The 25,851-nt window shown below is 37.2% G+C and overlaps 2 protein-coding genes across 3 annotated transcripts in view; both read right to left on the minus strand.

Moving 5' to 3' along the window:
- Positions 1-15,400, minus strand: part of LOC112159111 (dedicator of cytokinesis protein 3) — a 51,719-nt gene extending 36,319 nt beyond the window's left edge. The window contains exons 1-4 of one of the 2 annotated variants that reach the window (XM_024292974.2): positions 14,666-15,400; positions 7,738-7,821; positions 7,029-7,069; positions 4,513-4,568 (exon numbers count right to left, since the gene is read on the minus strand). In XM_024292974.2, the coding sequence (XP_024148742.1) occupies positions 4,513-4,568; positions 7,029-7,069; positions 7,738-7,821; positions 14,666-14,702 (218 nt within the window). In that variant the 5' untranslated portion in view covers positions 14,703-15,400. The remainder of the gene's footprint in view (positions 1-4,512; positions 4,569-7,028; positions 7,070-7,737; positions 7,822-14,665) is intronic. The other variant, XM_024292973.2, reaches the window with a different exon arrangement.
- Positions 15,401-17,291: 1,891 nt separating this feature from the next.
- The window catches only part of LOC112158776 (DDB1- and CUL4-associated factor 1), a 17,331-nt gene continuing 8,771 nt past the window's right edge, over positions 17,292-25,851 (minus strand). Inside the window, exons 13-25 of the mRNA XM_024292320.2 lie at positions 25,306-25,430; positions 24,774-25,009; positions 22,299-23,374; positions 22,024-22,222; positions 21,718-21,800; positions 21,327-21,411; positions 20,989-21,222; positions 20,536-20,629; positions 19,909-20,013; positions 19,747-19,820; positions 19,575-19,670; positions 19,204-19,483; positions 17,292-18,422 (exon numbers count right to left, since the gene is read on the minus strand). Coding sequence (XP_024148088.1) covers positions 18,367-18,422; positions 19,204-19,483; positions 19,575-19,670; positions 19,747-19,820; positions 19,909-20,013; positions 20,536-20,629; positions 20,989-21,222; positions 21,327-21,411; positions 21,718-21,800; positions 22,024-22,222; positions 22,299-23,374; positions 24,774-25,009; positions 25,306-25,430 — 2,743 coding nt within the window. The 3' untranslated portion in view covers positions 17,292-18,366. The remainder of the gene's footprint in view (positions 18,423-19,203; positions 19,484-19,574; positions 19,671-19,746; positions 19,821-19,908; positions 20,014-20,535; positions 20,630-20,988; positions 21,223-21,326; positions 21,412-21,717; positions 21,801-22,023; positions 22,223-22,298; positions 23,375-24,773; positions 25,010-25,305; positions 25,431-25,851) is intronic.

Raw genomic sequence — 25,851 nt, forward strand, 5'->3', positions numbered from 1 at the left:
CTATGCCTAGCCCAGGGGTCGGCAACCTTTAACAGTAAAAGAGCCATTTGGTCTTGTTTTCTACTGATCAAAACCTAGAAGGAGCCGTATCTTTACCTTTTACCTTTCGTAGAGGCCAAATGAGCGAAAAATCTAGCTCGTTACTCCAAATTAGCATAAAATTCCCCTGTAAATTAAATCAACCAAAAATGTTAGCATGTTGCTAAAAGAAAAGCTAAACTCTAAATTAGCAATAAAACTCCAGTAGATAACAAATTAGCCAAAAAATGTTAGCATATATTGCTAAAATATTAGCTAAACTCCAAATTAGCATGAAAACTCATTAGAGGCCAAATTAGCCAAAAAAGCTAGCTTGTTGTGTAATTACTAGCTGAACTCCAAAATCTACTCAAATTCCTCAGAAAACTAAATAAGTCAAAAATGTTAGCACGTTTCTAAAATAGAAGCTAAATTCTAAATTATCCCAGAAAAAAACTTAAGTAGATAACAAATTAGCTGAAAACATCAGGATTTTTTCTAAAACATTAGCTAAACTCCAAATTAGCCTATAACCTCCAGCGGACAAAAAACTAGCAAAAAACGTTAGCATGTTGCTAAAATAGAAGCTAAACTCTAAATTTTTGGAAAATTACTATTATTTTATCTTTCTTTAGCCAGAGAGCCACGATGGAGAGATAAAAGAGCCACATGTGGCTCTGAAGACCCCTGGCCTAGCCCAAATGGGCAGATATACAGAGAAAACAAGCCTATAAGAAAGCTGTCTGGAGCCGACATTTCATGGTCACCTGTCAAATGAAAGGCCACGCATCCTGACGGAAAGCAAAATCACACCGATGTTTTAGATTAGGGCGTACATCATAGTCTAACTCAAATCATCTTTTGATCTATTTTAAAAGCATTCTCAGGGATCCTTTATTTATGATGATGCTGTTTTTAGGTAAAATAATTAAAAAAGTCGATTTCTAGGACATAGTTTCTGCAAATCAGAAATTTGCTTCTAGTTTGTGGGTGGTTGCCCTCACTTCCCATCATCCCATTTTTAACACTCTCCTGCTAGCTTACAACCCCTCACATCTCCAACCTAACAGTATCAGAGACACAAAAATGGTGAGCCATATCTGAGCTATCCAGCTGAATGGCAGCTTAGACGAGGAAAGCAAACACATACATGGATCTAGTCGTCTGCAAGAGGACGCTTTGGAAGTGAGTTTGAAGGCCACCGACTGTAGCATATACGTCACAGCTAGAAGCTTTTTCAAACAGTCTTTTCTTTCTGCTGCTGACTCATAACGATTTGAAGAAAGAAATACTAGGTTTAATTTTCTTTTTTTATGTTCTCCATGATCCAGTGGCAGACTTAGCAGTTTGGGAGCCCCAGGTGAACAACAACACGGTACATTCTGCAGCAGTTGTATTATAATTATTATTTTTTTTATCCTTACTCAGGAGTAAAACGTAGAATAACTTCCTTCATGGAAGTCCACTTTTAGACAGAATCATTGTCAAGAATCTAAATGTTTTAATAAATATTTGAAAACTAGTTACTGGTTACTTTCCTCCCTAAACTTGTTTAAATCAGAGCGTGTGAGGTCACACTTAGCCTAAATCACAATAAAGTACCCTCAATAGCCCCTTCCTAAAAAAGTATCATCTTTCATGGAACGTTGTAAAAAACAAGTTTAGCCTGAAACAATAATTGTACATATTTATGGGTTGTGTCCAAAAAAAAAGCTGAGCGTTTCATCAGTTGCATTGAACTTTGCTGGTGCAGCCCCTGCATGTGTTGGGGTGACACCGTCTATTATTTATGGAACAAGGCGAGCATCACCATCTGTAACCCAGAGTGTGGTTGATTATCCATGGCGGGGATGCTTTAGGAGAACTACACAGATGCAGAAGGTGTGCCATCTCATTAACTTTATATCAGAGAACAAAACAGATTCCCTGAAGTGCAGCTGCAGCAGTGAGGCAGTAAGATCATGTCAATTTCAAAGTCAGTACTATTAATGGGGTTTGCAGAAAATTAAAAGCAGAATGTGGTAACTGTACTGAAGGATACGGATATGATGTCCACCGCAACCACATTTACAGACCGCAGTCGGTGATCACACCGTGCTATAATTAATTGATCTATTTATGTATGTTGAAAACACTTTTTCTTGCAGTTTGTGTAGCTACAAGCTATTGTTGTGGTGTGTGATTACATATGTGTGTCTCCTTTTCTTATTTTTACTGGTGTTGCAGGAGTCAAATGATTCTATATTGGTTGAAAACCAGTATAAAGGCTCTTCATGGACGGAGAGGATCACAAAACAAATCACTCTGACATCATTCATAAAAAAGGTCTAAAATCAGAGGTCTGTCAGGGGTGTCAAAGTGGAAAAACTTTAAGTTTTAAAAAGTCATAATGAGTTATACTAATCAAAAATAAGTAATCAGTCTCTGCCTGTATGGTAATGAACAAACATGATGGCAAAAAAACAGGAAATTTGATCATATCTAATTATCCTGAAAAGAAGTATACCAAATCAAATCAGTAATATTTAAAGACATGTTTTATATCTATCCTTAAAAAGTTACTTAAAGGATGTAGCTTATTCTCTAGGGAAACAAAGTAAAATCTTGTAAGTACTGCTCATGTTTTTTTATCATCAACTTGAGAGATCTATATAGATAAATAAACACTTACAGAGAGTTAAAGTTGTGGTTTTACTGTTTATTACTCTTGTGGATGTTGTCATCATCCCAGAAAAATCAACTTTATCTCCAATCATCAGCACGATTAATTAGATCTTTCTTTATCTCTAACAACTTCGATATGTGATGGGTTTAAAAAGTTATTTTGTTTAACATTTCTTTTGTTAGATTGCAGTAAACGTGAATACAGCCAACATTTCAACACACACTATATAGTAACTGCTGTGGTTTTTGACAGAAAAAATCTGAACTTTGTTTGTTTTGACCCCTTAGAGGTATAAACAGTAAACCAATTACAGCAGATTAAATGTTCTTTTTAGGGAATATTTCTGTATTTTTAAGTAAAAAATAAGATGAATACTAAAATATGAAAGAAAAATATATATATTTATTGATATACAGACATGCAAAAAAATTTCCTGAATAATTTCACAACTGCTGCTCTAATATAACTAAATTTCATTTATATAAATTCTTATCAACAAAGTTTCAACAGGATGGGCTTTCATTATACCTTTATGAGGAGATAAATATTAAGCAATGCTTACTAAGGAGTTATAATATGTGAGAAAAACATTTTTTTTTCAATAAATGCCAAAAAATCTTTTCATAATTAATCTAAAAAAGCAGCAGCTTTATTATCACTGTAGGACACATTTTCTGAAATATACATGAGTAATAATGAATTGAATAATTTTGTGTTTTTTAGTGAAGCCAATTGTTTAGAATATTTTAACCTTTTTTAAACTTTTTTCTTCAATTTAATTAACTCGCAATCTCTAGCATTCTGATTAGACTCAATTTTATCAAATTTAAATGTATTAAAATTAAACATGTATTAAATTACCAGGGATTCACCTTCATACGTTCGTGATCAACTATTTATAATATATCAAATTCTCTAAAAGATGTTCCTTTTTTTCAAATCTTGTCCCCTTACAAAAGGAGAATTTCACGAAAGGAGGTACAAAATCTTTTTTTAACAATCGTGCTGCTGAAACTCATCCATGAATCTTTCTGTCCACATTGAAAAGAGTACACATGCAGAGCCCTGAACTTTAAAAACTTAAATTGCACCCCGTGGATCTCGCCAAACACTAAAACAGCCAACAGATTCGTGCAAGTGCTGGTGCCAAAATGAAGGAGACGATATGTGCTCCATTTGTGCCAGTTCAGATATGGTAATTTTTGTAGGATTAGATTGTAAATTTAACCCAAACCCAACTGCTGATGGAGGTGCCAACCAGTGCAGGGCCAGTCAGGTTCAAAAAAGACAAAATTATACAAACTCAAATCAATAAAAAGACATTTTGAATGAAAACCAGCCTAATTTATGCATTTTTATTAAAGAATACTACATAAGACTACGGTTCATTTTAATCTGGCCTTTTTTGATTTAATGCATCAGTACAAACGCATATATTTTTTTATTTATTACCAGTAAATTTGCGAAAAATCTGCTAAATCCCAGTTTGGAAACTGCAAATATTAAGTATTAATGTCAATGTTTAACCTCAAATATGATCATTTTTTCCCAAAGCCTTAACATCTGGAAACATGTGATCTTAATTTTAAAACTGTAATTTCTTTTGACTCTTGTTTATGTAACAAACAACAAATATGGGTTCTGATTGGCTTCTCTTTATATTTATGACCTCTGCCGTTTGACCTTCAGCAGTTACGTAAACTGGAATAATTAAATTCTAAAAAAAAAAAAGAAAGAAAGCTGTGTCTGGAAGCACTGTAGACTTCACTTGTTGCAACTAAATTAGTATCGAGACAAAATAAGATAAATATCTTCGCCATGCAGCTTACCCTCTGTTTGTGACAGTAGATTTCTTCAGGTGGACATAGCTGACAGGAAAAATACCCTGTGGATGGGGAAGAGAACAGGAATGTTACTAAAACTGATATATTTAGGGATCTTTTGTGCTGGTGCTGCAGTTTAGTCTCAGCTCTGCAACAAAAAAAGATGTGTGTGTGTGTTATTCCATCTGCTGGTGTTGCACAGCATGCTATAGGGTCAGTAATGTGCATGCTACGTATTGCCATGTGTGGAAAAAAGACTGAGTGGTTCCAGTTGCTAATCCTCCCCCTAATTTTCCCTTCCCTCTCTGCCAGATGTGAGGAATGAGTGAAAGTATGCACAGCTAATTCTTTCTGTGCAGAGAGAGTATGGGGGCGAAGCGGGAGTGTGGGCAGAGCACATAACAAAATGGAGGGGTGTGGGTAAAGGACTTTAAATAGCTGATGAGATAAGGACAGCACAGAACCACTACCACCTACATTTACCAGGACTTGACAGTTTTGTGCTTCCTTCACAACAGCCTCACATAACACTTCAGCCTTTAATGTTTTAGCTTACAGCACAGGCGATTTACGTAACAGCAACAGTATTGTGGATTTTTGCTGTCCTGTTTGGGAATTTTACATGCATGTCTCAAGAAAAACAGCTTTGCTACAGTTCATAGAGTACATATTTGGGCTGTTTATAGACTTAATTTGTCTTTATGAACTATAGGTAAGTTAATCAATGATAAAAAAAAATCACTGATTCAGTTTCCTTTAAGAGATAAGTAAAAAATGAGAAGGATTCAGCATTTACAGACTAAAATATAAGATATGAAAGCTGAATTTGACCCCACTCACTCAGGATCTGAACTTAATCTGAACTTTTAAGTAAAGCGCAGTAATAGTGTTCTGAAGGAGCTCTCAGACTTCAAATTAAATTCATTTTTATATACTTTCACCTGTCAGATACTGTTCAGCCATTAACACCTGTACAAATGTAAGGAGTTTAGAAAAAAACATATACACAATATACATTGATGGAACTAGAACTTTTTTATTTGTGTAGTGGAACGGTGGGACATGAGAGCAGCTAAATTAAATGATACATAAAACGTACCCGTATTAAAACAGCAGTAACGTCAGCTGAGGTGATATTACTAATGTAAAGTAGTCGCAAAAAATAAAAATGTGTAGAAATTACTGAAAGATCTATAAATCTTGAAACATTTAATTTTGAAATGTCATGGCTCCGTTCCTGACAATATTGCATAATCAATCAAAACAACAAGCCATATATGTCGAAAAGTTTGTTCAGCAGTTTAGCTATTTTTTTCTTTTTGAATTGTAAAAGTACACAGCACACATGACCAAGAGACCACACCCATGATCTTTTTGTTAAATCCAACAGCCTCAAATTTCCAGATGTTGTTCAGTTAAATACAGTTGTGACCATGTGGAAGATCACAGATTGTTTCCAGAGCATATTTCTGGGAAATTTCATTTAATTACTGATTGTAATAGTAGAATAAATGGGGACTTTTATTTACCTTTTGCACAGACTTCATTAAGGGAAAGAGGAATAAAAGTGTGGAACTCCTTAATCATTGAAATAAAAATTTCACAAACAAATCAATTGCATAAAAAACTAGTATTTGAAAATTATATGCTTTTTAAAAAACATATAAGTGATGATGTAGATGTTTGTGATCTGGATGGCCAAAGTTGTGTCATGTTTTGATCAAAGGGCATAAAGAATAAGACCTGGTCTTCATCACGCTCCCTTTCACTCATGTGTTACATTGTTTTTGCTCTTTTATGGTGCATGTATGACCTTTTCTTTATTGTGGATCATGGAGACACAATAGAGAAAGAAATGAATGAAATTAAATGAAAATGAAAGAACATATTTTACCAGAGATTTTATGATTAATTTTTTTGCGTTCATTTTTACTTTTTTTCCTGTATCTTTGCAGATTCTGTTATGGAAAGAATTGTTCGTGATTTTACATTTTTTATTTTGCACTAGTCATCACTATCAACATTCACATGTGATGGTTTAAGGTTTCAATAGAATGCCAAAGTTTAATAAACAGACACTAGTAGGCTCACGTTTTTGAAACAAAAGACAAAAATTTTCTCATAAAAACATCAAATTTTCATCATTTAAAGCCAGTATCTCTTAATTTATTTAATACTTTTACAGAAGAATCTTAGAAACTTGAAGGACTTCCTTCGATTCCTTGACTTGTCAGTTATTTTCTGTGCTGCAAGTCCAAACATTTGATTTTAAACTCAGAGAGAGATGTTTATGCAAATGTTCCAATAACACAGATGCATCAGTTCACATTTTTTTTTTAAAAAAATATGAAGTTTTAAGAGAAAAAACATGGTTTCCAAAGATTTTTTGAAGCATGCAAGCACACATAGTAGCAGTTTGCAAGATGTAACAATTTGAGCCTGAAATATCCTTTATACAGGCTATTCTTGCTCTCAGTGCAGAGCGCAGCACCCATGACAAGCAGCAGTTGGGTTATAATTACCTTAATAGAGGGTTTCTTGGTTGAGAAGCCTCTATACCAACCTGAGGAAAGAGCAAAGAGGGCATGAAATATTTTTTTATGTTCTTTGTGTGACAGAATAAACAGATTAACTGATTTATTTAACTGTCTGAAGATGAACTAGAGCACTGCTGTTACAGTATGGTCATTTAAATTTGTTGTTTATATGTAGCTTCTCCCTATTATTTTGAAATGTTTTGAGCATTTAAGTGGAAAAACATTAAAATGTGAAAGCATGATGCTAATCTAGACTGAACTGCTTCAGAATCTGTTGAGCTAAAAATCACAACTGCACACTTTGAGGCCTCTTCTAGTTATGATTCAACAAAAAACAAATGAGAAAAAAAGTAAAAAAATAGTAGAAGATGTGCTGTGCCATCATATTTTAATGTCTTAAAAGGCAGAAATGTGGAATAAAATCAAACATGGTAAAAGATAAATCATTGATTTCAACAACGCTGCTAAATTTTTATTGTGAGAGTTGAGATTTTAAATTAGATTCATTTAAAAAGCATGGTTTATTTATTCAGCTTCAAAAATCTCTTTATATTATCAGGTTAGATGTGGGTCATCAGTTCACTGCGAGGTCACACAAATAAAGGCTGAAACCTGAACAAACAAAACCCAAACATGCAAAGGGACAAGATGACAATAGAAACTCAACACATTCTAGTCACAAAACTTCTTTTACCGTCACATTTTTCCAGAATCTGTACAGTTTCCCCAATTTCCAGGATCAGAGCTTGACATATCGATGACCGGAAGTTGCAGATCACTGCAGAAAAGGGAGAAACACATTAAAACGACAATAATTTGTTTACTGTCAACAAACATTTCAATTGTTAAAAAAAGAAAGGCTTTGATTCACCTTTGTGAAGATTTTCACTATGTCCACACAACAGCAAGACATATTTCCTTTTAATCTACTTTTTTTCATAGAAACATCAAAACACGTGTCACGTAGGAAGTCCTGCTTAGTAAACTGTAAACAAACTCCCACCCCAAAGTGGGTTCACACAGTAATACGCAATTAATTCTTTAGTACCCCGATTTCATGCTATATAAAGATAAATGAGCTACCTCCCAAAATAGACCCCCCCACAAACAGCTAATAATGCGGTTTAATGCTACTTAATAATAAGTCTGCATGAGCGTAAACCTTTTGGGACACCTGCTTTTTTTTCCTCTATCTTGCAGCCTTTTACCGTACACAGCAGCATCCTGTGACACAAACACTGATAACGTGATTATTCTCTAGAGGATGGATGCCACAGTAAAGGCCTTGACAACCGCATTGCCTCTGGATCCTGTTATTATCTGTGCAGCACTGCAGCACTGAAACATGAGCCGAGCCCGTCACAGTGCAGAACCTCAGTACAGAGAGAGACTTGTTTGGAAATGACAGTACTCCACCATGATTTCAAAAAACCTACAAACGGTGGCCCTTCAAGGAGTTCGGTGTGAATCATTATGCTAATGAACTAGTCAGGGGACCCAGTGAGGGGGAGGAAGAGAAGGAGGGGCTTTAACTCAGCTCTGTTGCTTGTTTGAGGGTAACGGGAGCTCAGTTCCTGCGCTTGGGTAACTATGGGAACAGTTCATCTACAAACCGGAGGGCTTTCTCAAATGTAACTGTTGCCGGGATGTTTTAGGACGAGAAGCAAATGGATTTGCACCTCGTCTAAATCGGATCTTCTCTGAAGGGAGGAGAGCATCCCCGCTGCACTTTTTGTCAATCCGCCAGCTTTTTGTTAAACTAAACATTTTCAATTTGAGAGTGTGGTTTCTTTATTAGGCTCATTTGAATTGCAAAACCCACTCAACTCCATTGGAAAACTCTTCAACGGGGGTCACAGTGAAATTAGATGAGATTGTTGTATGTGACAGAGATGGTCACAGCATGTTGGTGTGATACCCTTTAAAAAACACGCAAAAAAAACAAAACAGGTTGTGCATTAACACAAAGACTCACAGTTGGTTCTTTTCCAGAACACTACCATTTGTCCAGAACCATAATCGACAAATTTCATCTTTAGACTTCAACATGTTGAACGTAGGATGTTGGAAGGACTGTGAGGACAGGGAGTTAAAAATGTTGGCAAAGCAAGCGTTTGTACTGAGCAGCATAGCGGTCCAGACTGTCTTCTTCATGATCCATGTTGGATGTCATGCTTTCTATCCAGCAATGATAAACTGAGTAGAAGAATCTACATGGATCCTCTTCCAATATTGATATGATGTTGATATGTCACCAAAAGAAAAAGTGAATTACAGCAAATGTGCCTAAAATACACCTTTCTATGTAGAGAGTCTCACAGAAGACAAATGACTCTAGTTTTCATTATTTACTGTAGGTTTAGTCCATTCTTTATTCTCGAAAATAGAGAATATTTAACATACAAAAGGGTTCACTTAGAATCTGTCTGACAGTTTAATGCCTCATAAATAAATGAGGCAGACATTATTTTTACTTTCTATTATCATTTGGAGGGGGGGTGGGGGGCTAGACTGGACCTGGACTCCCCTTCTGAGATAATGAAATGGATGTAAAATCGGATAAACTATAAATATTTAATTTATATGATTTTTTTGTGTCGCAAAGTCAGAGTAAAATAAAATCTGAAATTCAAAATCTCACCAAAAAATACTGCTTAAGCTGATATTGAAGAGGATATTTTAAAAAATACAGTTATTTGTTTCTGGATTGAAACATAAATCCTGTGTAAACCAGTTTATGTTATTAGTTTACTATTTTGCTAGTATAAAAATACTTTTTTGGACTTTTAAAATGTTAAAACATGTACAATGATTGAAAAGCTTATGCATATACAGGTAAATATATATATAAAACAGAGGTTGGTTCTGGAGAAAATCATTAAATCCCCAGGGATTGAATATGTGTGTATCTATTCTACTAATTAGTAAAATGTTATGTTGTTTTTATTGTTGTTAATGACCCATTCCTATAAAAAATGTGTTTTAAACATGTTCTTGTTGCATTTTTTCATGATGGCAGACATAAATAAAGAAAAATAAATCTTAAAAATACATTTCTGGGTATTTCTTTGTTCAAATCGTTGTGAATTAGGAGTAGACGATAAAAAACTGTTGGAAAGCGCCTGTAGTGGGGACATTAAAGTTACAATCAGTAGGCAACAAACTGCTCCACTCCGTCTGAGGCATCTGGTTGTAGACGACTAGATCCATGTACGTCCTTGTGTATGGTAGGATAGCTCCAGTACTGCTCATCCTTTTTGTTCCACTGGTACTGTTAGGTTGGAGGTGTGAGGGGCTGTAAGCTAGCGGGAGAGCGTGTGAACCAGGGCTGTCCAATCCTTGTCCTCATGATCTAACACCATGCCTGTTTTCCAGCTCTCCCTGTGCTTCTTGCTGCAGATTACAGGGATCAGGTGAGTTTAGTCAATCAGAATGAGGACCAGGTTTGGGAAGCCCTGACAGATGGATGTTGGGAAGTAGGAGAGGGCTTACCCCACTCCTACAGTCTCACCGATGGCTCAGAAGTGAATTTCTAATTAACTGTTGCCTCCCCCTAGAAACTATGTACAATAAAATGATTTTTTTTTTTTAACTAAAACTGGCAAAATCATAATAAAAAATACAACTTTAAATGCTTTTTAAATAGCTCAAAAGATGATCGTGCTTTTGTTTCTATTGCTTTGCTTTTTAATCATTTGACATATTAATCTTATGCATGGCCTTAAACTAAAATTCCTGTGTTTGATCCTACAGAAACTGCTTCACAAATTTGGCTTTTATGCAACAAATGCAGAAAAAAGTGGGAACTATTCTACAATTCTATCAGAGTTTTTGATTGTCCCTGTAAGACATTCAACCGAGTGTTAAAGTTTACATCTTTTCCAGTGAATGCACATCCAAGCGGTCCAAAAACGATTGCACTCTGCAGGTCTGTAACTCTTGTTTCCCCTTTTATTCACTGTCCGTGTTCCTGTTTCGTGTTACTCCGTATCACTGCACAGCTTAAAGGAAACATGTCAGAACAAATGAGATCATAATTGGAATGTATTTTTCCAGTATAAAGCAGGAGACACTTGCAATGTGTTCAAGATAAAGTGCTGATTATTCAATAGTGTCATGTGTGGGAAAGGCACTAAAGCAATTTGGAGAAGTTTAAAGTAGTATGTACGGCCTCGTGACCTTCCGTTAGAATTAAATAACGGAAACATAAATCATCTACTCGTACAACGTCCCACAGGGAAGAAACTGTCTGCACAGAAGTGAAAATCTCCTCATATAGCAAGAACGAAGAGTTACGAAGAAAGAATATGAACTGTACAGAATTTTCCTTGATCATAAACAGAGTTTAACTTAATCTATCTACACTTTTAAAATCATTTTTCAAATGTAATGTGAGAATGCAGGTCAAAAGAATTCTTTTCTGGAACTGCCCTGTCTCTGATCCACTTATCTTAGGCTGTGCTCTGTATTTCACCCACTGAGTCAGAGTTCACAGTGACTTCAAGTGCATCTGCAGAGGCAGCTTACAGAGCCAAAGTCACACTCTGCAAGCCATTTCTGCCACAAATTCACAGGAGAATTTTAGCATGTTTTTTTTTTTTCTAAATCAGAGTCCTACAAATGGAAATCCACTCGTAGATAATCTATAATCCCACATTCAGGGTGAATCATCCATTTCAAACAGTGGTAAAAAAGATAATGTAACATATGGACACCCCTTATCCCCCTCTCACTCACAGGGGAAACTTTATTTTAAGTTGTTTTATTTAAAGTATAATAAACTCAATTAACATGAGATTTTACCTGTTAGATCATTTTCATATGATTGTAAAGTTTGCAATACTTGAGTACCAAATATCTAAACAAATAACTTATCATAGGTACATAAAATGTCTTAAGGGTTTTACTTGGATAAAACATTTGCCTTTAATTCCATTCCTACACAAATCTAAATTGCTTTCACCTGACAAAAATATTGATAGTATGACAATTCATCGACTTAACCAATGAATTGATATATTTCATAAAATTCAATCAGATTGATCTGTCTGAAGCAAATTCTCAAACTATATCATTTTAAAATTGTTTCAAAAATAAATACATCAATTACATAGATATTTGAAAATACCATTTAGAATGAGACATGATTTATTAAACTATAATGTAAAAAGTTTCATGACAGCAAAAAATTATCAACCATCACTACAGTCCAATGTGTGGAAACACTTTGACTTCTGCAGATATGTGATCATGCATTGTGGTAGAGAGTTCTAATAATTGTATTGTTTTGATGTGGAAAAACAACAGAGGGCTGAACTTTATGAAACTAAAACATGAGTGGATTTGGCGTTAATTATTGTTTACTTGTATGGTTAAATACATTTAATTTACTGGAATCTGGAATGAATTTTGGCTAAACATGTCCTGCATGGATCTTAGGTCAGTAAATCTGATCGATCAAAAGGAACCAATATCGACTCTAAAACATATCAGCAACCACAAATTATGATTTATATCAGATTGTTAAAATTAATTGTTACACCTCTATAAAAAAGCATTAAATGCTGTCATTTCTAAATAAACTATTATATTAACCCATATGTGTCATCAACAAATAGTACAAAAGAACCACAAAATTGCAAAAACAAAACAATTATCTCTTGCAATTTAGGTACGTTATGCTATTAATTTCAGCTAATGGATTATGGGATTGAGTTTATGTGCAGTTTTGTGACGGAGTAGCATCCATGCGGCGACAGATCAAACCTTCTGATTCCTCTCACTCCGTCATGTGGGCAGGTAGAGCATCGCAGGCAGAGTTCTCTCCAGTGCAAGTGTGAAGAAATATTGATGCTTATGTGTGATCCATCAGTGACTCATTTTCAAGTAAAACAATTATTGTTTGCAAAGCAGAGGCACCTCAAGAGGACAGAACACATCAGCAATTTTTATGTGGCAACTTTGATCATTACAGTGTGGGAATGATCAAATGCAGTGCTTTTACAGTATCTTTTTGTATTATTTTTTTTCTATTGCCTATAAGTAAAGTGGCACTAATATATGAAATAATGATACAGAAGCCACCACGGAAATGGTTGTTTTGGGGTGAAACTAGAAGTATTGCAAAATTGAGCAAACTACTATTCTTATATAATAAGAAAAATAATAATAAAAAAAAGATTGTAATTCTAAAAGTGATGAATGCCACTTTAAATGGGTGTTAAACACTTTGTTTCAGACTAAGCTTCTCAAGGTAACCCGATGTTAATAACGGCCTGCTTTGCAGTCGATAGGCCTCAACTTGGTTAATTATCTTTACTTAGTGTTATGTTTGAGAAGACAAAATGAGGAAAGAGAATGCAAAATGGTGTCAACAATCCCTCCAATGAGGCTGGAGACGAGAAAAAACTGCTAACAGGATACGGGATGTGCGCTGGAGGTGCACAGCGTGGGCTTCATCGACATTGTTGCTGCAGGAATGCTGAAAGGAGCCTTTCGGCCTGCTAAATGAGGCAAAAGGGAGGAAATTCAGCTGTGATTTTGGGCAGGCTTTGCAGGTAAAAGTACAGTATGTACTGTCCTGCGTGGCAGCATATCAGCACCATGGATAGCATTCTCTCCACATTTCAGCACCACGGAGAGCTCCCTCCTCAGTACTGAACTGTTGCTTCCATTCTCCTCCTCAGAAGAGGAGAAAAAAGAGAGGAACACCCTACATCTGCATGCGATGGGGAAAGATCTGCAGCGCCTCTGTGATGAATGGCATACAAACGAGCAGAAGCGAAGCAATTACTACACAGAAGTGGTGGACAGTCACCCTGCAGGCTTTACGAAACCATCATGACGAATGTTTTGCCTTCAACCAAAGTGTACATATGTGGGCGTGTGCATGAAGGAGGGGGTATTGTGAACGAGACCGTGTAGTCCCGCAACTATAACAAGCAGCTGGACATGACTCATTCCCCGACTGAAAACCCTTATTGTGCTCGTGCGCTTTACGCACCTCTTTTTACCAGAGAAAAGTCCACTTGCAGGGTTTTATGTCTCATGTTGGCTCTTTACGTCATGTCGTAAAATGTCAGCTGAGAAGTCAAAGTGACCAGACGACTTCAGGTGTGTCGCAGAAAGCGTCTACAGGTAAACTCCCAGCTTCACTACACCTGTTGGAGGGACGCAGTCACGATGCCCCCTCGTGGTTCCATCACAAATCGCGTCTCGCGCTCTTTATCCCAAATATATACATTCATATGAAACCAGATTGTGCCACTGACGCATTTTTTTTCTTTCTCTACAAAATGTCAAACCTGAAAGCTGGGATCGGGATGGAACAGCCCGCCTCAGGCTGTGGACAGACTGCGACGGCATCTTTAAGGTGGTGTGGGTTGTGGGCTGTATCATCCCACGCAATTTCCCTCTCTATGCAGTGCATTTCAGCCATTATCAGACTGTGTATTTTGGAAGGCCATGCTAACGAAAGAAATGCAATCTGAAAGGATCCATCAGGAGTTTATAGTGTAAAATAAAAAAGAAGAAAATACAATCACGACGTCTGTAGTGAATCTGATCATAAGGAGGAACCCAAACGTCACTAATAAGCAATAAAAAACATGAATCAGGCTCACCAACTCCGATTTTCTCCTCTTCTGTAGGTATCCACATTTTTGGTTAATTTCCCTCCGCTGGAGAAAGCCACATTATGTCGATATCGTGAGGATGCTGCTTTAAAAAAAGAAATAAATAAAAAATGAGAGCTAGATGCTCCACATTGTCTCGTCTGCTCGGACTACATGTCTGGTTGGAGTCGCGTTTGGATGGATCATCCAAGCCTCCGTATTTCTGCTCTATTATGAACCGGCGTGCGTCTTCAGTCTGATGCAGTCTCCGTGTCCACCTAATGTAACGCACACACGCGCAGGCGCGCACAGACGTGAGCGCCTTTTTTTTTTTTTTTTTTTCTTAGCTCCCCTCAAAGAAAAAAAAGGGTGATTGCATCCGATTTTTAAGGGTTTCTTTCCGCAACTCCTGTTTCAAACGTGTGTGGTTTTCTCTTGCGGTCTTCCGTGCGCGCTCCGACCTCATACAGCATCTTGGTAATTAGTTGTTCAGCTGGTGCAAGAAAATAGTGAGAACACTGCAATACAGTAAGCTGCGCCATCTTCATGGCCGTCACATGACTTGTTTGTCAACACTAATGTGTCAAGTATTTGCGAGGAGATGCGCCTCCTCTTCCTCCCTCCGCGTGCCTCTCCCATCCATCATAAAAGCACGAGCTGACTCTTTTGTTTTTTCTCTTTTGGGTGATGCTGGGAAACTGGCTGGCCTCTGAGATTGAAGGCGCGCGCCACTATAGTGGCCATAAAGTATAGCTCCCATTGTTACACATCAAGCCACGATCACCATATGGAGGAGGGGAGGTGGGGGGGTCCTGGTTGAGTCATTTCCAAGAAGTAGATCCACTTTACCAGAGGTGCTTTGTCATAGTGCAGTCAGGCCCCCACAAAAAGTGACACAACTCATTCTGATGAACCCACAAGTTTGATGTGGGACACTGGATTACATGTGACAACAGCAGCTTTATTAAAGCTGGAAATAATAATAAATGAAGGCTTTAAGAAAAAACATCCTCTATTTCTTTGTTTTAAATTGGCTTTATAAGTCTTGGAACAATTTATCATCCAATCAGATCGATCTGTCAAGAATCGAATTAAATCGTCCTATCATTAAAAAATGGTTTCAAAATTAGATAAATCCACAATCTTTCTTTGGAAAACACCATTTGGATTGGGGAAAAGTAGATTTATTATACTATTACATAAAAAAGACATCACAGCAGACAACACACAACAAAAAAAAGGATCAATCCATCATTATAGTCCAATGTGTGGAAACACTTTGAGTTTAGCAAAAACATGTGACTTTACAATGTGATATCGGGTTCTAATAATGTTCCATTTCTGTTAGTTTAAGCAAGAGTGAGCTGAACTTTATTAAACTAAAATGGGAATGGATTTGCCAACAATTCTTGTTTACTTGTTTGCACACATATTTAATTTAGACTGGATTATCCTATAAGAAATATAAGGAATCTGGAAAACTTCCCCTAAAATGTTCACCAGGTATTCATCTCTGAGTCACACTGGTTGAATTTTTGGGTCTGGATCGATTTAAGGTCAGTGAATCGGATAGTTCAGAATGAACCAATTTAGACTTTAACTGGATTGGTCACAATAAATAAGAACGAATCATTGTTAGCTTTAAGCATAGGGGTTAGGTAGCATCACTGTTTGTGTAGATGCAACAGGAACTAATTAATTATAAAAAGTGATGTAAGAACAGTCAGTTCTCTAACAAGACACATTGATTTCATACTTTGAATCTAGAAATGTGTTATCGTTACAGGAGTGGAGTTAGTTGTAGGATGGAGAAATTGGTGATTGAAATATAAACAATTTTTATATGCATGACTTCTGCAATTTTTCCTCTAAAAAAAAAATCACAAAGTTGCACAAGGGTCAGTGCTGGATCAATTTTTATTAAAAGAATACTTTATTTTTTTGGTTTTGTTTACTTTCTATAATGTGCATGTTGTTTGCTGATGACAACTTTGTTTTCATCAGGGGAGAAGGTGCCAAATACTGAACTTTTCAACATTTTTAATTATGTTTGGTGATTTATTATTTAGCAGGTAGAAATGACTTTAGACAAACTCAGTCTAGAGAGTGTCAGAGACCACATGCTATACTGATTTTTTTATGATTATTATTTATGAAGCAGAAAATGTAAGTTTCAAAATAAAACCGATTAAAAAAAATTCTGGGAGAAAATATGATGGGAATAAAGCGAGTTAGTTAAAAAAAAAAGTCATTTAATGAGTACAATTTGACATTTTTAAAGCCTTTTAAAATATCCAACTCCAATGTTGATAGTCCACTATAAACATACAATCTCCTCCATTGTAGAAATGCTTCTTCACATAATATTAGCTTTGCACAAACGCATTGAAAGGATCTGTTTGTGTTTTTTGTTTGTTTTACTGTGGAAAACTCCTGAAGAAGCTTTATTGCATAATGATATAAATACATTGGTCTCTCCTTGTTACATCATTCCAGTCACATCCCACTTTAGGCTAATAACAAATTTGTTTAATTAACTTACTATCTTTTTGTTCCATTTTAACTTCCCTTCTCAAAAACAGAACAAACATTTGTTTACAAGTGTGGGTCGCTCTTCTTTAAAGAAGCACAGGAGTCAAAGCACAAATTGTTCCGTTTTATTTATAGTAAAAATACTTTAGATACATACAACCTGTACAGTAAATGTGTTGAGAAACTCAAAAGTCTCCAAAAGGGAAAAGTAAATCTTAGTAACAAGAGGGGAAAAAAGGAAGTCATGTTGCACTGCGTTAAAGTGTGCATGTGCCGAACCTTTGCTTTTTCAATAACGACAGTATCTAACATGTCAGAAAAAATTCACACTCAACATATTTTTGCAGCATTAATCACAGTTTTTTTTTCAATATTCCAACCATATCAGTCCACTAAATAACAACTCACTTTGATAACCAATGAGATTTGAAAAGTAAAATAAAGTTGTTGTTTTTTTGTAACTTTATTTAAATAACGGGACCTGTGCTGGCAGCAGCACACAAACCCTGCATGTTTCCAAACCCTGCAAACATCCATGCATGTCAGATCACTTTGTGAGCTCAACTGTAAAAGACATCAGCTCTGAACTTCTGCCATTGGTAGAACAATGTCTTCACTCACTGGAGCGACAGTTTGATCCAATTCTTCTGTTTATACAAAATCGGGAGACAGCATCTATCAATGGCACTGCTGAGGGGCTCTGTGGCCATCAGGAGCCCCGTGTGTGAACATCTCTATAGCTGCCTAACGCAAAGACGTTGGTCTGTAAGAGAATAGTTATTCCCACACAAACTATTTTCCTTGCAACTCATTTAGGCAGGATGGGTAGAGAATTAAAACAAAAACAAACAAAAAAAAAAAATCAGCTGAGAAGAACCGCACTTTGTGCCTTCAAAAATTACAGAATGAATCAACTTGAAATGAACAGGCTTCTTAAAAAGCCAATAAACTGAGAACTTCTAAAACTGTTTTTCACTAGATCTACATAGTGGCCTTTGAAACACATCAAACCAATTTTTTAATATAAAATTATATACTTTACAATCATTTTTTTTTGCCCAATACTGTGACCACATGTTCTTCTTCCTACTAAAGATGTTTGAGCCGTTAACAGATTACCAAGACAGAGGAGCGGCAGTTTTCCATGGACCTCACAGACCCGGATGCTGAGGCCATCTTCACTCATTTAGGGATAAGATGATGTCATCCTCCAGATCGGAGTTGTCGGAGCTGTCTGTTGGTGCAGCAGAGAAAATGGGAGACTTGTGTGTAAGTCAGTGGCTCAAAACATTAAAATAGAATACATACATTAAAGTAAAGGCTCTCTAATTAGATTTTTTTTTCTAGCATGCCTTTAGTGTATCTGCTTCTTTATTCATTAAAACTTCAGATATATATTTAACTCTATAAAACTCTGGAGTCTGCACCGGAGCCAGACTGGATGCAGTGTAAATGCCAGAAGAGGCCCCCGCCATTTTGGAATCATGTGACACCACATTTGTACAAATAATTTCCGACATTAAAACCTTTTTTTTTAAAGTGCAGTGAAAAATACATATCCACCACAGAGAACTCCGTGAAAAAATACATAAAGGACAGAATTATTCTCCAATATCTGCTGTGTAGAAAATACTTCAGCAGTCAGATAGTTGAGGTTAAATCTTTAACAGATAATTCAAACTTTTATTTGGTGTTTTTCTGCTAACTGCTTTAGGAAAATATAACCAAGAAAACTTGTAGTTTATTTAATTGATGCGTGTGTCTCATTAGCCTTAAGAATATAAATTATAAAATCAAGTAATGAAAGATTGTGATTTATATAATAGAAAATAATTATATATAATTCACTTTACTACAGAAAATTCTACTTGCATCAATATAACAGAGTTATTTCAGTGACTTGATCAATAATCTACATTTCCTTGCTGTGCAACATCCTCCGTTTATTTCGTAAGATATGTAAAAAGAAAAAAATCGTGTGGAAAGAATTAAATGTGCTGTTCTTGTATCCTTACCATTGTCACCTTCCAGGTCTGCATCATCATTGTCAGAGTCATCCTCTTCATTATCATCGTCCTCTTCATCCTCGTCCTCGTCGTCATCCTCCTCAGCGTCTCCGTCGTCTTCAAGAAGGCGTGCGACTTCCTCGTCGGAAGGAGAGAATGCTTCATTACCGTCGTCGTCGTCATCCTCTCCTCCGTTCTCATTTTCCAGCTCAGCAATGAGAGGATCAGTGTCGACATCGTCATCAGAATCGTCATCGTCGTCATCGTCTTCGTCTTGGTCATCATCCTCCTGCAACGCAAAAAACACAAGAAAAGCTTTAGTCATGAAGTGTCGATCCATGATCAACTTCTCTGTAGATTTAACAGACAAAATGTTTAACCTGATCTTCCTCATCCTCCTCCTCTTCTTCTGCAAGTCGCTGCCGGCCAACTTCATAGAGGCGGCACACGGTGTCAGTGTTGACAGAGTCTTGGTTCTAGTGCAGAGAAAACATTTTAGCTCATTTTGGAATTTAGGCAAGCCAAACATATTCTTTTAAATTAATAATTTACCTCGATCACAGCCAGATAGCAGTCTTTTGTGTCTGTGCAGAGGTCGAATATGTTCCTTTTCACATCAATAGTGGCTGCAAAACAACAAAAGATTTCAATTTCGTCAGAATGAAAATATTAGTAAATCAGAAAATCATGATCAACTTCTTTAGAAAATCTTACCAATTGGTTTGTAGTCTGTAGCATTGAAGGTCCTGAATGAGGAGCCAAATGGACTTTTCATCTGCATTTCCATCATTTCATCTTCATCATCAGCTTGCAGCATTGCTACAACCAGACACAAAGACAGTATTAGAAAACAAAGCAGCTGCAGTTCTTTTGGCTCATTTGCTAAAATATAGTGTTTTTAATTGTTATCGTTATTGGCGAAAAATTCAACTAAAATAAATGCAACTTTAGCTTTTGGTTGCTGAAATGCAGAATTCCGTTTATTTTCTAGACCATTTTTAAGAGTTAAGAAATAATTCCACAAAAAATAGAATTGACATTTTTTTTCCAATAACAGCTCAATGTAAAATTAACATTTAATTTAAAAATAAAAAAACTATTTAAATAGACAATATATGCCAATATACGTTTTAAAACAACATTGGAATAACTTAATTGTTTGTGCATAGGGTAAAAATATATATATATTAGGTCTGCTAATACATCTTAAAGTGTATATTTTTATTTTCAGATGAGATGCAATTTCCAAAAGTGTTTTTAAGATCTCCTCTCCAGTAGACACTCCTGACAGTCTGCGTGACAGACTTGTTGAATCAATCACCCGGTGATTTGTATACTTGCCTCCATAGATGACCGTGCCGCTGTTGTTGAAAACTATTCTGCACTGATCCAGAGCAGGAACCGTGTGGAGGAGGTGGAAGGTGCGCAGATCCCACTAAAACTGCCAGTTAAGTGCCATTTTTGCATTTGTTACCATTTTAATTTGCTGTCCAAACCTTTTCCAGCAATTTCCCAGCAGATTTTGGTTCAACTGCAAGAAAAACTATTTCATTTATTGCTTACATTCCTTAAGCAATATTGATTTTTTTTAGCAGTTATGATTGTTTTTATTTGGAATAAAGCCTACATGTATTGATAAAATATATACATATATATATATATATATATATATATATATCAACATTTTTGTTATTTAGACTTAAAAAAAATCCATAAAATGCAATTGCATACGGACTTTTACAATTAAATGAGAAATATTACTGTTTTTTCAAAATATTTCCAATTAAAGGATACAATCTCTGTATTTATGATGACCTCCAGGCCGTTGGGGTGAAACACGCCACTGATGTTCATGTTGAACTTGTCAAACTTGTGAATGGCCTGAGCTGTGCGCACATCCCAGAGCACGCCATCATTCAGCACCAGGTCATCTGTTGGGTTAAAAGTAGCGCAGTTTCTCTTGTAGTTGTTTGCCAAGTCGGGGTTGTTGAGAGTCAGAGTGACCTGTCCGGTCTGGATGTCATAAATCTGGCAAAAAAGAACAAAACATATTTACCTTATTATTCTGTAATACTCTCCACAATATTCTGGAAAATGGAAAAAAATAACTAAATTATACATATTATACATACACGTGCTACATGTTCCTTTGTCCCAATGACACGATCTTGTGAAAGCTTACTGAACTCCACATAATGGTCCCCAAGGAAGGAATGCCTAAAAAAACAACACAAACAACATTCCAGTAAGCATTTTAAAACATTAAATCCTTGTGAAAACTACAGCCGAGCATTTTAAGCTTTTAGTGGATGAAGAAACTGTAGAATCAAAACGTGTTTCTGGGTTTCAGGCACAGATAACAGCAGCCGCCCTCACATTTTTAATGAGCTTTGTTTAGTAAAATCACTGCACTGCTATTACAACCAAAAAAGAATGGTTTGTTGCCATCCCATTTCAAGACTGGAAACAATAGCATTTCAAAGGAATAAATGAGTTTTAAAGTTTTGTGAAAACATCACTCACTTCATGATGAACACGGACTTCATGCCCCACAGTGCAGACAAAGGATAACTCCAAGAGGCTGATGTCAACAGGAGAGAACCATCCTGTAAAAGAAAAAAAAACAATATTGGAGACAGAAAAGTATTTTAAAATAATTCAGACTTCCCTACTTCATTTGAATAACCTGAAATCATTCAATATAATTTTCACATATCTTGCAGGCCTACTTTGTTTTTTACTGTCTACAGACAAATATTTCTGTCATTAGCCGTCCTCTACATAAGAATCCAAAAGTATGACATCATCTCCCGTGCTTCCTGTACTGACCCGTGAGGGCTCCAGGTGTGTGATAGCTGAACTGTGACAGCTGTAGCTGGCTTCCTCCTGGCCTGTAAACACATTGTAGAGCTTGAGCTGGCCTGTGCACGTCCCCAGCATCAGAAACCGTTCGCGAGCGGAAAAGGCACAACACATGAATCCGCTCTCATCCTCGTCTGCTTCCCTGAACACAGAGATGGGTCGGAACCTGGGAAACAAAAAGAGAGAGCTCAGAGGGACTTTTAGAGGAACATAAACTGAAATCTGCCTTCAAAGCTGCAAACCTGCTAAAAATGAGGTGTCTGTCAAAGCAGCCTCCGTCGACGCCTCCGTATTTTGGATAAATCACTCTCCGCGTGTGTCTTGAGGTGAAACTGGTGGGGGCTTGGCGTCTCTGCTTGGGCTCGGGACATTGGTGTGGGGTGAAAAGGGAAAAAGGGGGGCAGGTAGCGACGGGGTTTTTACAGCGCGCGTGCTGTTCCCGGAGGTACTCTGTGATAATACTGTCTAAAGCAGGCGGGGAGGGCAGGTGGCGATCAAACTGCTTCTTCATGGCTGGACTCTGGCTGAAAGCACCGTGATCGGACTTCTGCCGCAGCACTCTGGCTTTCTTGCAGTTCATCGTGCCGCACGTCGTTTGCCGCTCACGGGAGAAAATGATGCGTCCAATCAGCGGAGAGCTGTTGTTACAGTGCGAGACAGATGTGGAGGGTACAACGTTAGAAGAGCACGGAGCTGGCTGGGATGTGGAGGGGCGACTTTGAGGATGACCGGATGGCTGGATGGAGGAATGTGAGGGGTGGTTTGTCAGTCTTGACCCGACGCCATTGGCCAGCCGTGGGGCACGGGGTAAAGTGGCAACGGGTGAGGCAGGCGGTGGGGGGGCCACCGCTGGGAAAGCAGAGGTTGAATGAGAAGTGTGTGAGAGACACGTCATGGGGAGATCTGCTTCTTTGGTGAGAGCGGTTGCTGTATCGTGAAGGCCTTTAGCCAAAAGGTGATTTCTGATGAGCAGCAGCAGTTCTTTCTCAGGGAAGGTGATTCTGGACTGAGCCACAACGCTGGCTCTCTGCAGCCACGCCAGGGACACGTCTGTCCCGATCAGCAGCGGTTTGCCAGAGATCCTCTCTATCAACTCCGCCGCAAACTTGCAGAACTTGACATGTTCACTGCGTTTGTCCTGGAGCACAGGCTCCTTCATGAGCTGCTGAATGTGTCCGCTACTAAACAAAGGCAGCTTGCTGATGATCTGTCTGACGGAGGTGGAGCGGGACAGACCCACCAGAGCTTTGCAGGCCAGAGCTCGGATCTGATCAGCATCGGTAATTGGCATCTTCACAGTCAAAAGTGAGAGCAGAACCTGAAAAAATACAAGAGTATTCATATTGTAAAAAAGTTACAGCAGGATGTGAATATGAACCTAAAGATCTGACTAAAGAGCATCTTCAGCCTCGTTTCTACTGAGCGGTTCGGTCCAGTAAGGAGTGGTGTGGTTCAGTTAATTCTGGTGAGCGTTTCCACTCAGTTAAACCGTGCTACTACTACTAGCGCCATTGTAGTGAGACGACTAGAAAAGCAACATTGGAGGTCATCCAGCAGCTCGTCTTTTTATTGCTGCACTTTTGGTACATCGAGTATAACAGAAATTTAATGTTGTTTGAAAGGATTGTGGGCGGTATTGAAACCGCCAAAACCAGAATGCTTACAAATTTTAGCTTAATTGAGCGCTATTTTGGCGTTTTCTAATGTTGTCATGCCTTTTAACCAATCAACACGTGGCTAAAGCGACTCCACCCCTTTACACTTTTCAGTAGACCAACAACCAATGGACCCCCCAAGAGGTACGGTTCTGTACTGTTTAATGGGTCCATTTTATGACGGAAACGCGCAAAATATCAGACTGAACCGAACCGCTTAAGGCTTAAGTAAATCATCTGTTTTCTTCTAAGGACCAATCGTCACATAAAATAACCTTTTTCTGTAAACACTTGAGATTTAATTTCCTTGTCCATTTTTTACATAGTTCTTATTCCTTCTTATACTACAAAAAAAATATTTCACAAGTATTTCGTTTTTGTTGCCATTATTAAAGTGAACAGTTTTATGTCATAGCTACATAGTTTAATTGTTACCATGTTTCCTCGTTTATCACGGGGTTACACTCTAAAAACAACCTCCAATAAGTGAAATTGGCAAAAGATTACAGATGTTTTAAGGCTGTACAACTCCTCACTACACACCTTATACACTTTTTTCAAACAGACAATAAAATGTTCACTATTTTTTCTTTTGCTTAAACACACAAAATCTAAACCTTCATAGATAAATAAGTCATTAGAGATTTCTGCAACTCTGCCAAGATGTCTGTACAGAATGAAATTGATTAATAATGTCTGCAGGCAGTTAGTATGCAGCAAACAGTTTTCTGTGTAAAAAAAAAAAAAAAAAAAGAATACAGCGAAGGAACAGTGTACTGCAATCTTCCTCAAATTCTTTAAAATGCATCCCTAAAAACTGGTATGGCTTCATTTCAATCACTGCATGGATACACATGATTGTGAGTCTGTTTTAAAGCTAAAGGTGTTTTTTTTTTTAGAGTGCATCAATTCTACAGATACAAGAACCTCAAAATCAACACTGCGGGACAAAGTAGAATCTATCTTTAGTCTGTGATTACAACAAGAAATCTGGAGCTATAAATAAAAGGCATAAAGAAGAAATCTCAACATGGATGGTTAAAAAGTAAATGTTACGTGTACCTTGATGCCGTTGTTGGACTGCACCACATTCCACATCTTGGTGAGCACGTTCTCACTGGATTTGCTCTGCTGTGGGAGGCGACGGCGGGGGGTGCCGGCAATAAACTTGCCGATGCTGCACATGCGTTTGTCGGGCGCGCAAACACAATTGATGATAACTTGCAGGGCTGACTTCTGAATTTCTGCATCATTCACGAAGATCTCTCCCTCTGCTACAGCCAGGACTATGCTCATCCCTGACAGAAAAGGTAGATAAGAGAAACACGTCAAGAATAAAATATCACTTTTCTGCTTAACAGGGCACAAATCTACAGGAAGCATACATGAATAAATCATAATACAAATCTGCTGAATTTTATTATGTCAAAATGCAGACTTTAGTGAATGACTTTAAAAGGCGATGTAACAGCTAGAGATCTTTTTATGAGATAAAAGAAACTAATTTACCAAATGTATATACAAGCAGAATGAGACTTTAAATAAAAACTTATCAGAGTAAGAGCCTTTTATCTGCACAGGTGAAGACGCTTACCAACAGTGGAAACTGTGGATCCTCCGTCATCCAGCACAGCAATAGATTCACACAGCAATATTTGGGTTTTTGGAACAACTGTGAGGATGCTCAGGATGTCAAGGGCATAACGCACCGTATCACTCCTGAAGGAACAAACGGAACATTCAGCCATCACTGATGAACTCCATCTGAACTCACTGAAGTGCAGACTTTGAACATTTGGAACAGTACAAGATAAAAATACAAGAAATACGTGGAGTTTAGAGCAATGTTCCCCAACCCCCGCTAACTTAGATTATTTCTGATCCTGAAGGAAGTTTTACTTTGGAAAACTGCAGGATTCTGTTTACAATATCCATCTTGGTCACATGACTTAAAGCGGCTAGCTGCACGACTACCTGGATTGCTAAGTTAGTAGCCCAAAGCTAACAAAAAAACAATAAAATGTATTTGGAGAGTTTCCACTGACAGAAAAGTCAAAAATAGGTCAAAAATATTTAATGACTATATAATCATAAATAAATGAGGGGCTATTGTGGATGTATAGTGATTAGTGCATATATG

This window comes from Oryzias melastigma, linkage group LG7, assembly GCF_002922805.2.
Source record: "Oryzias melastigma strain HK-1 linkage group LG7, ASM292280v2, whole genome shotgun sequence".
Taxonomy (NCBI): domain Eukaryota; kingdom Metazoa; phylum Chordata; class Actinopteri; order Beloniformes; family Adrianichthyidae; genus Oryzias; species Oryzias melastigma.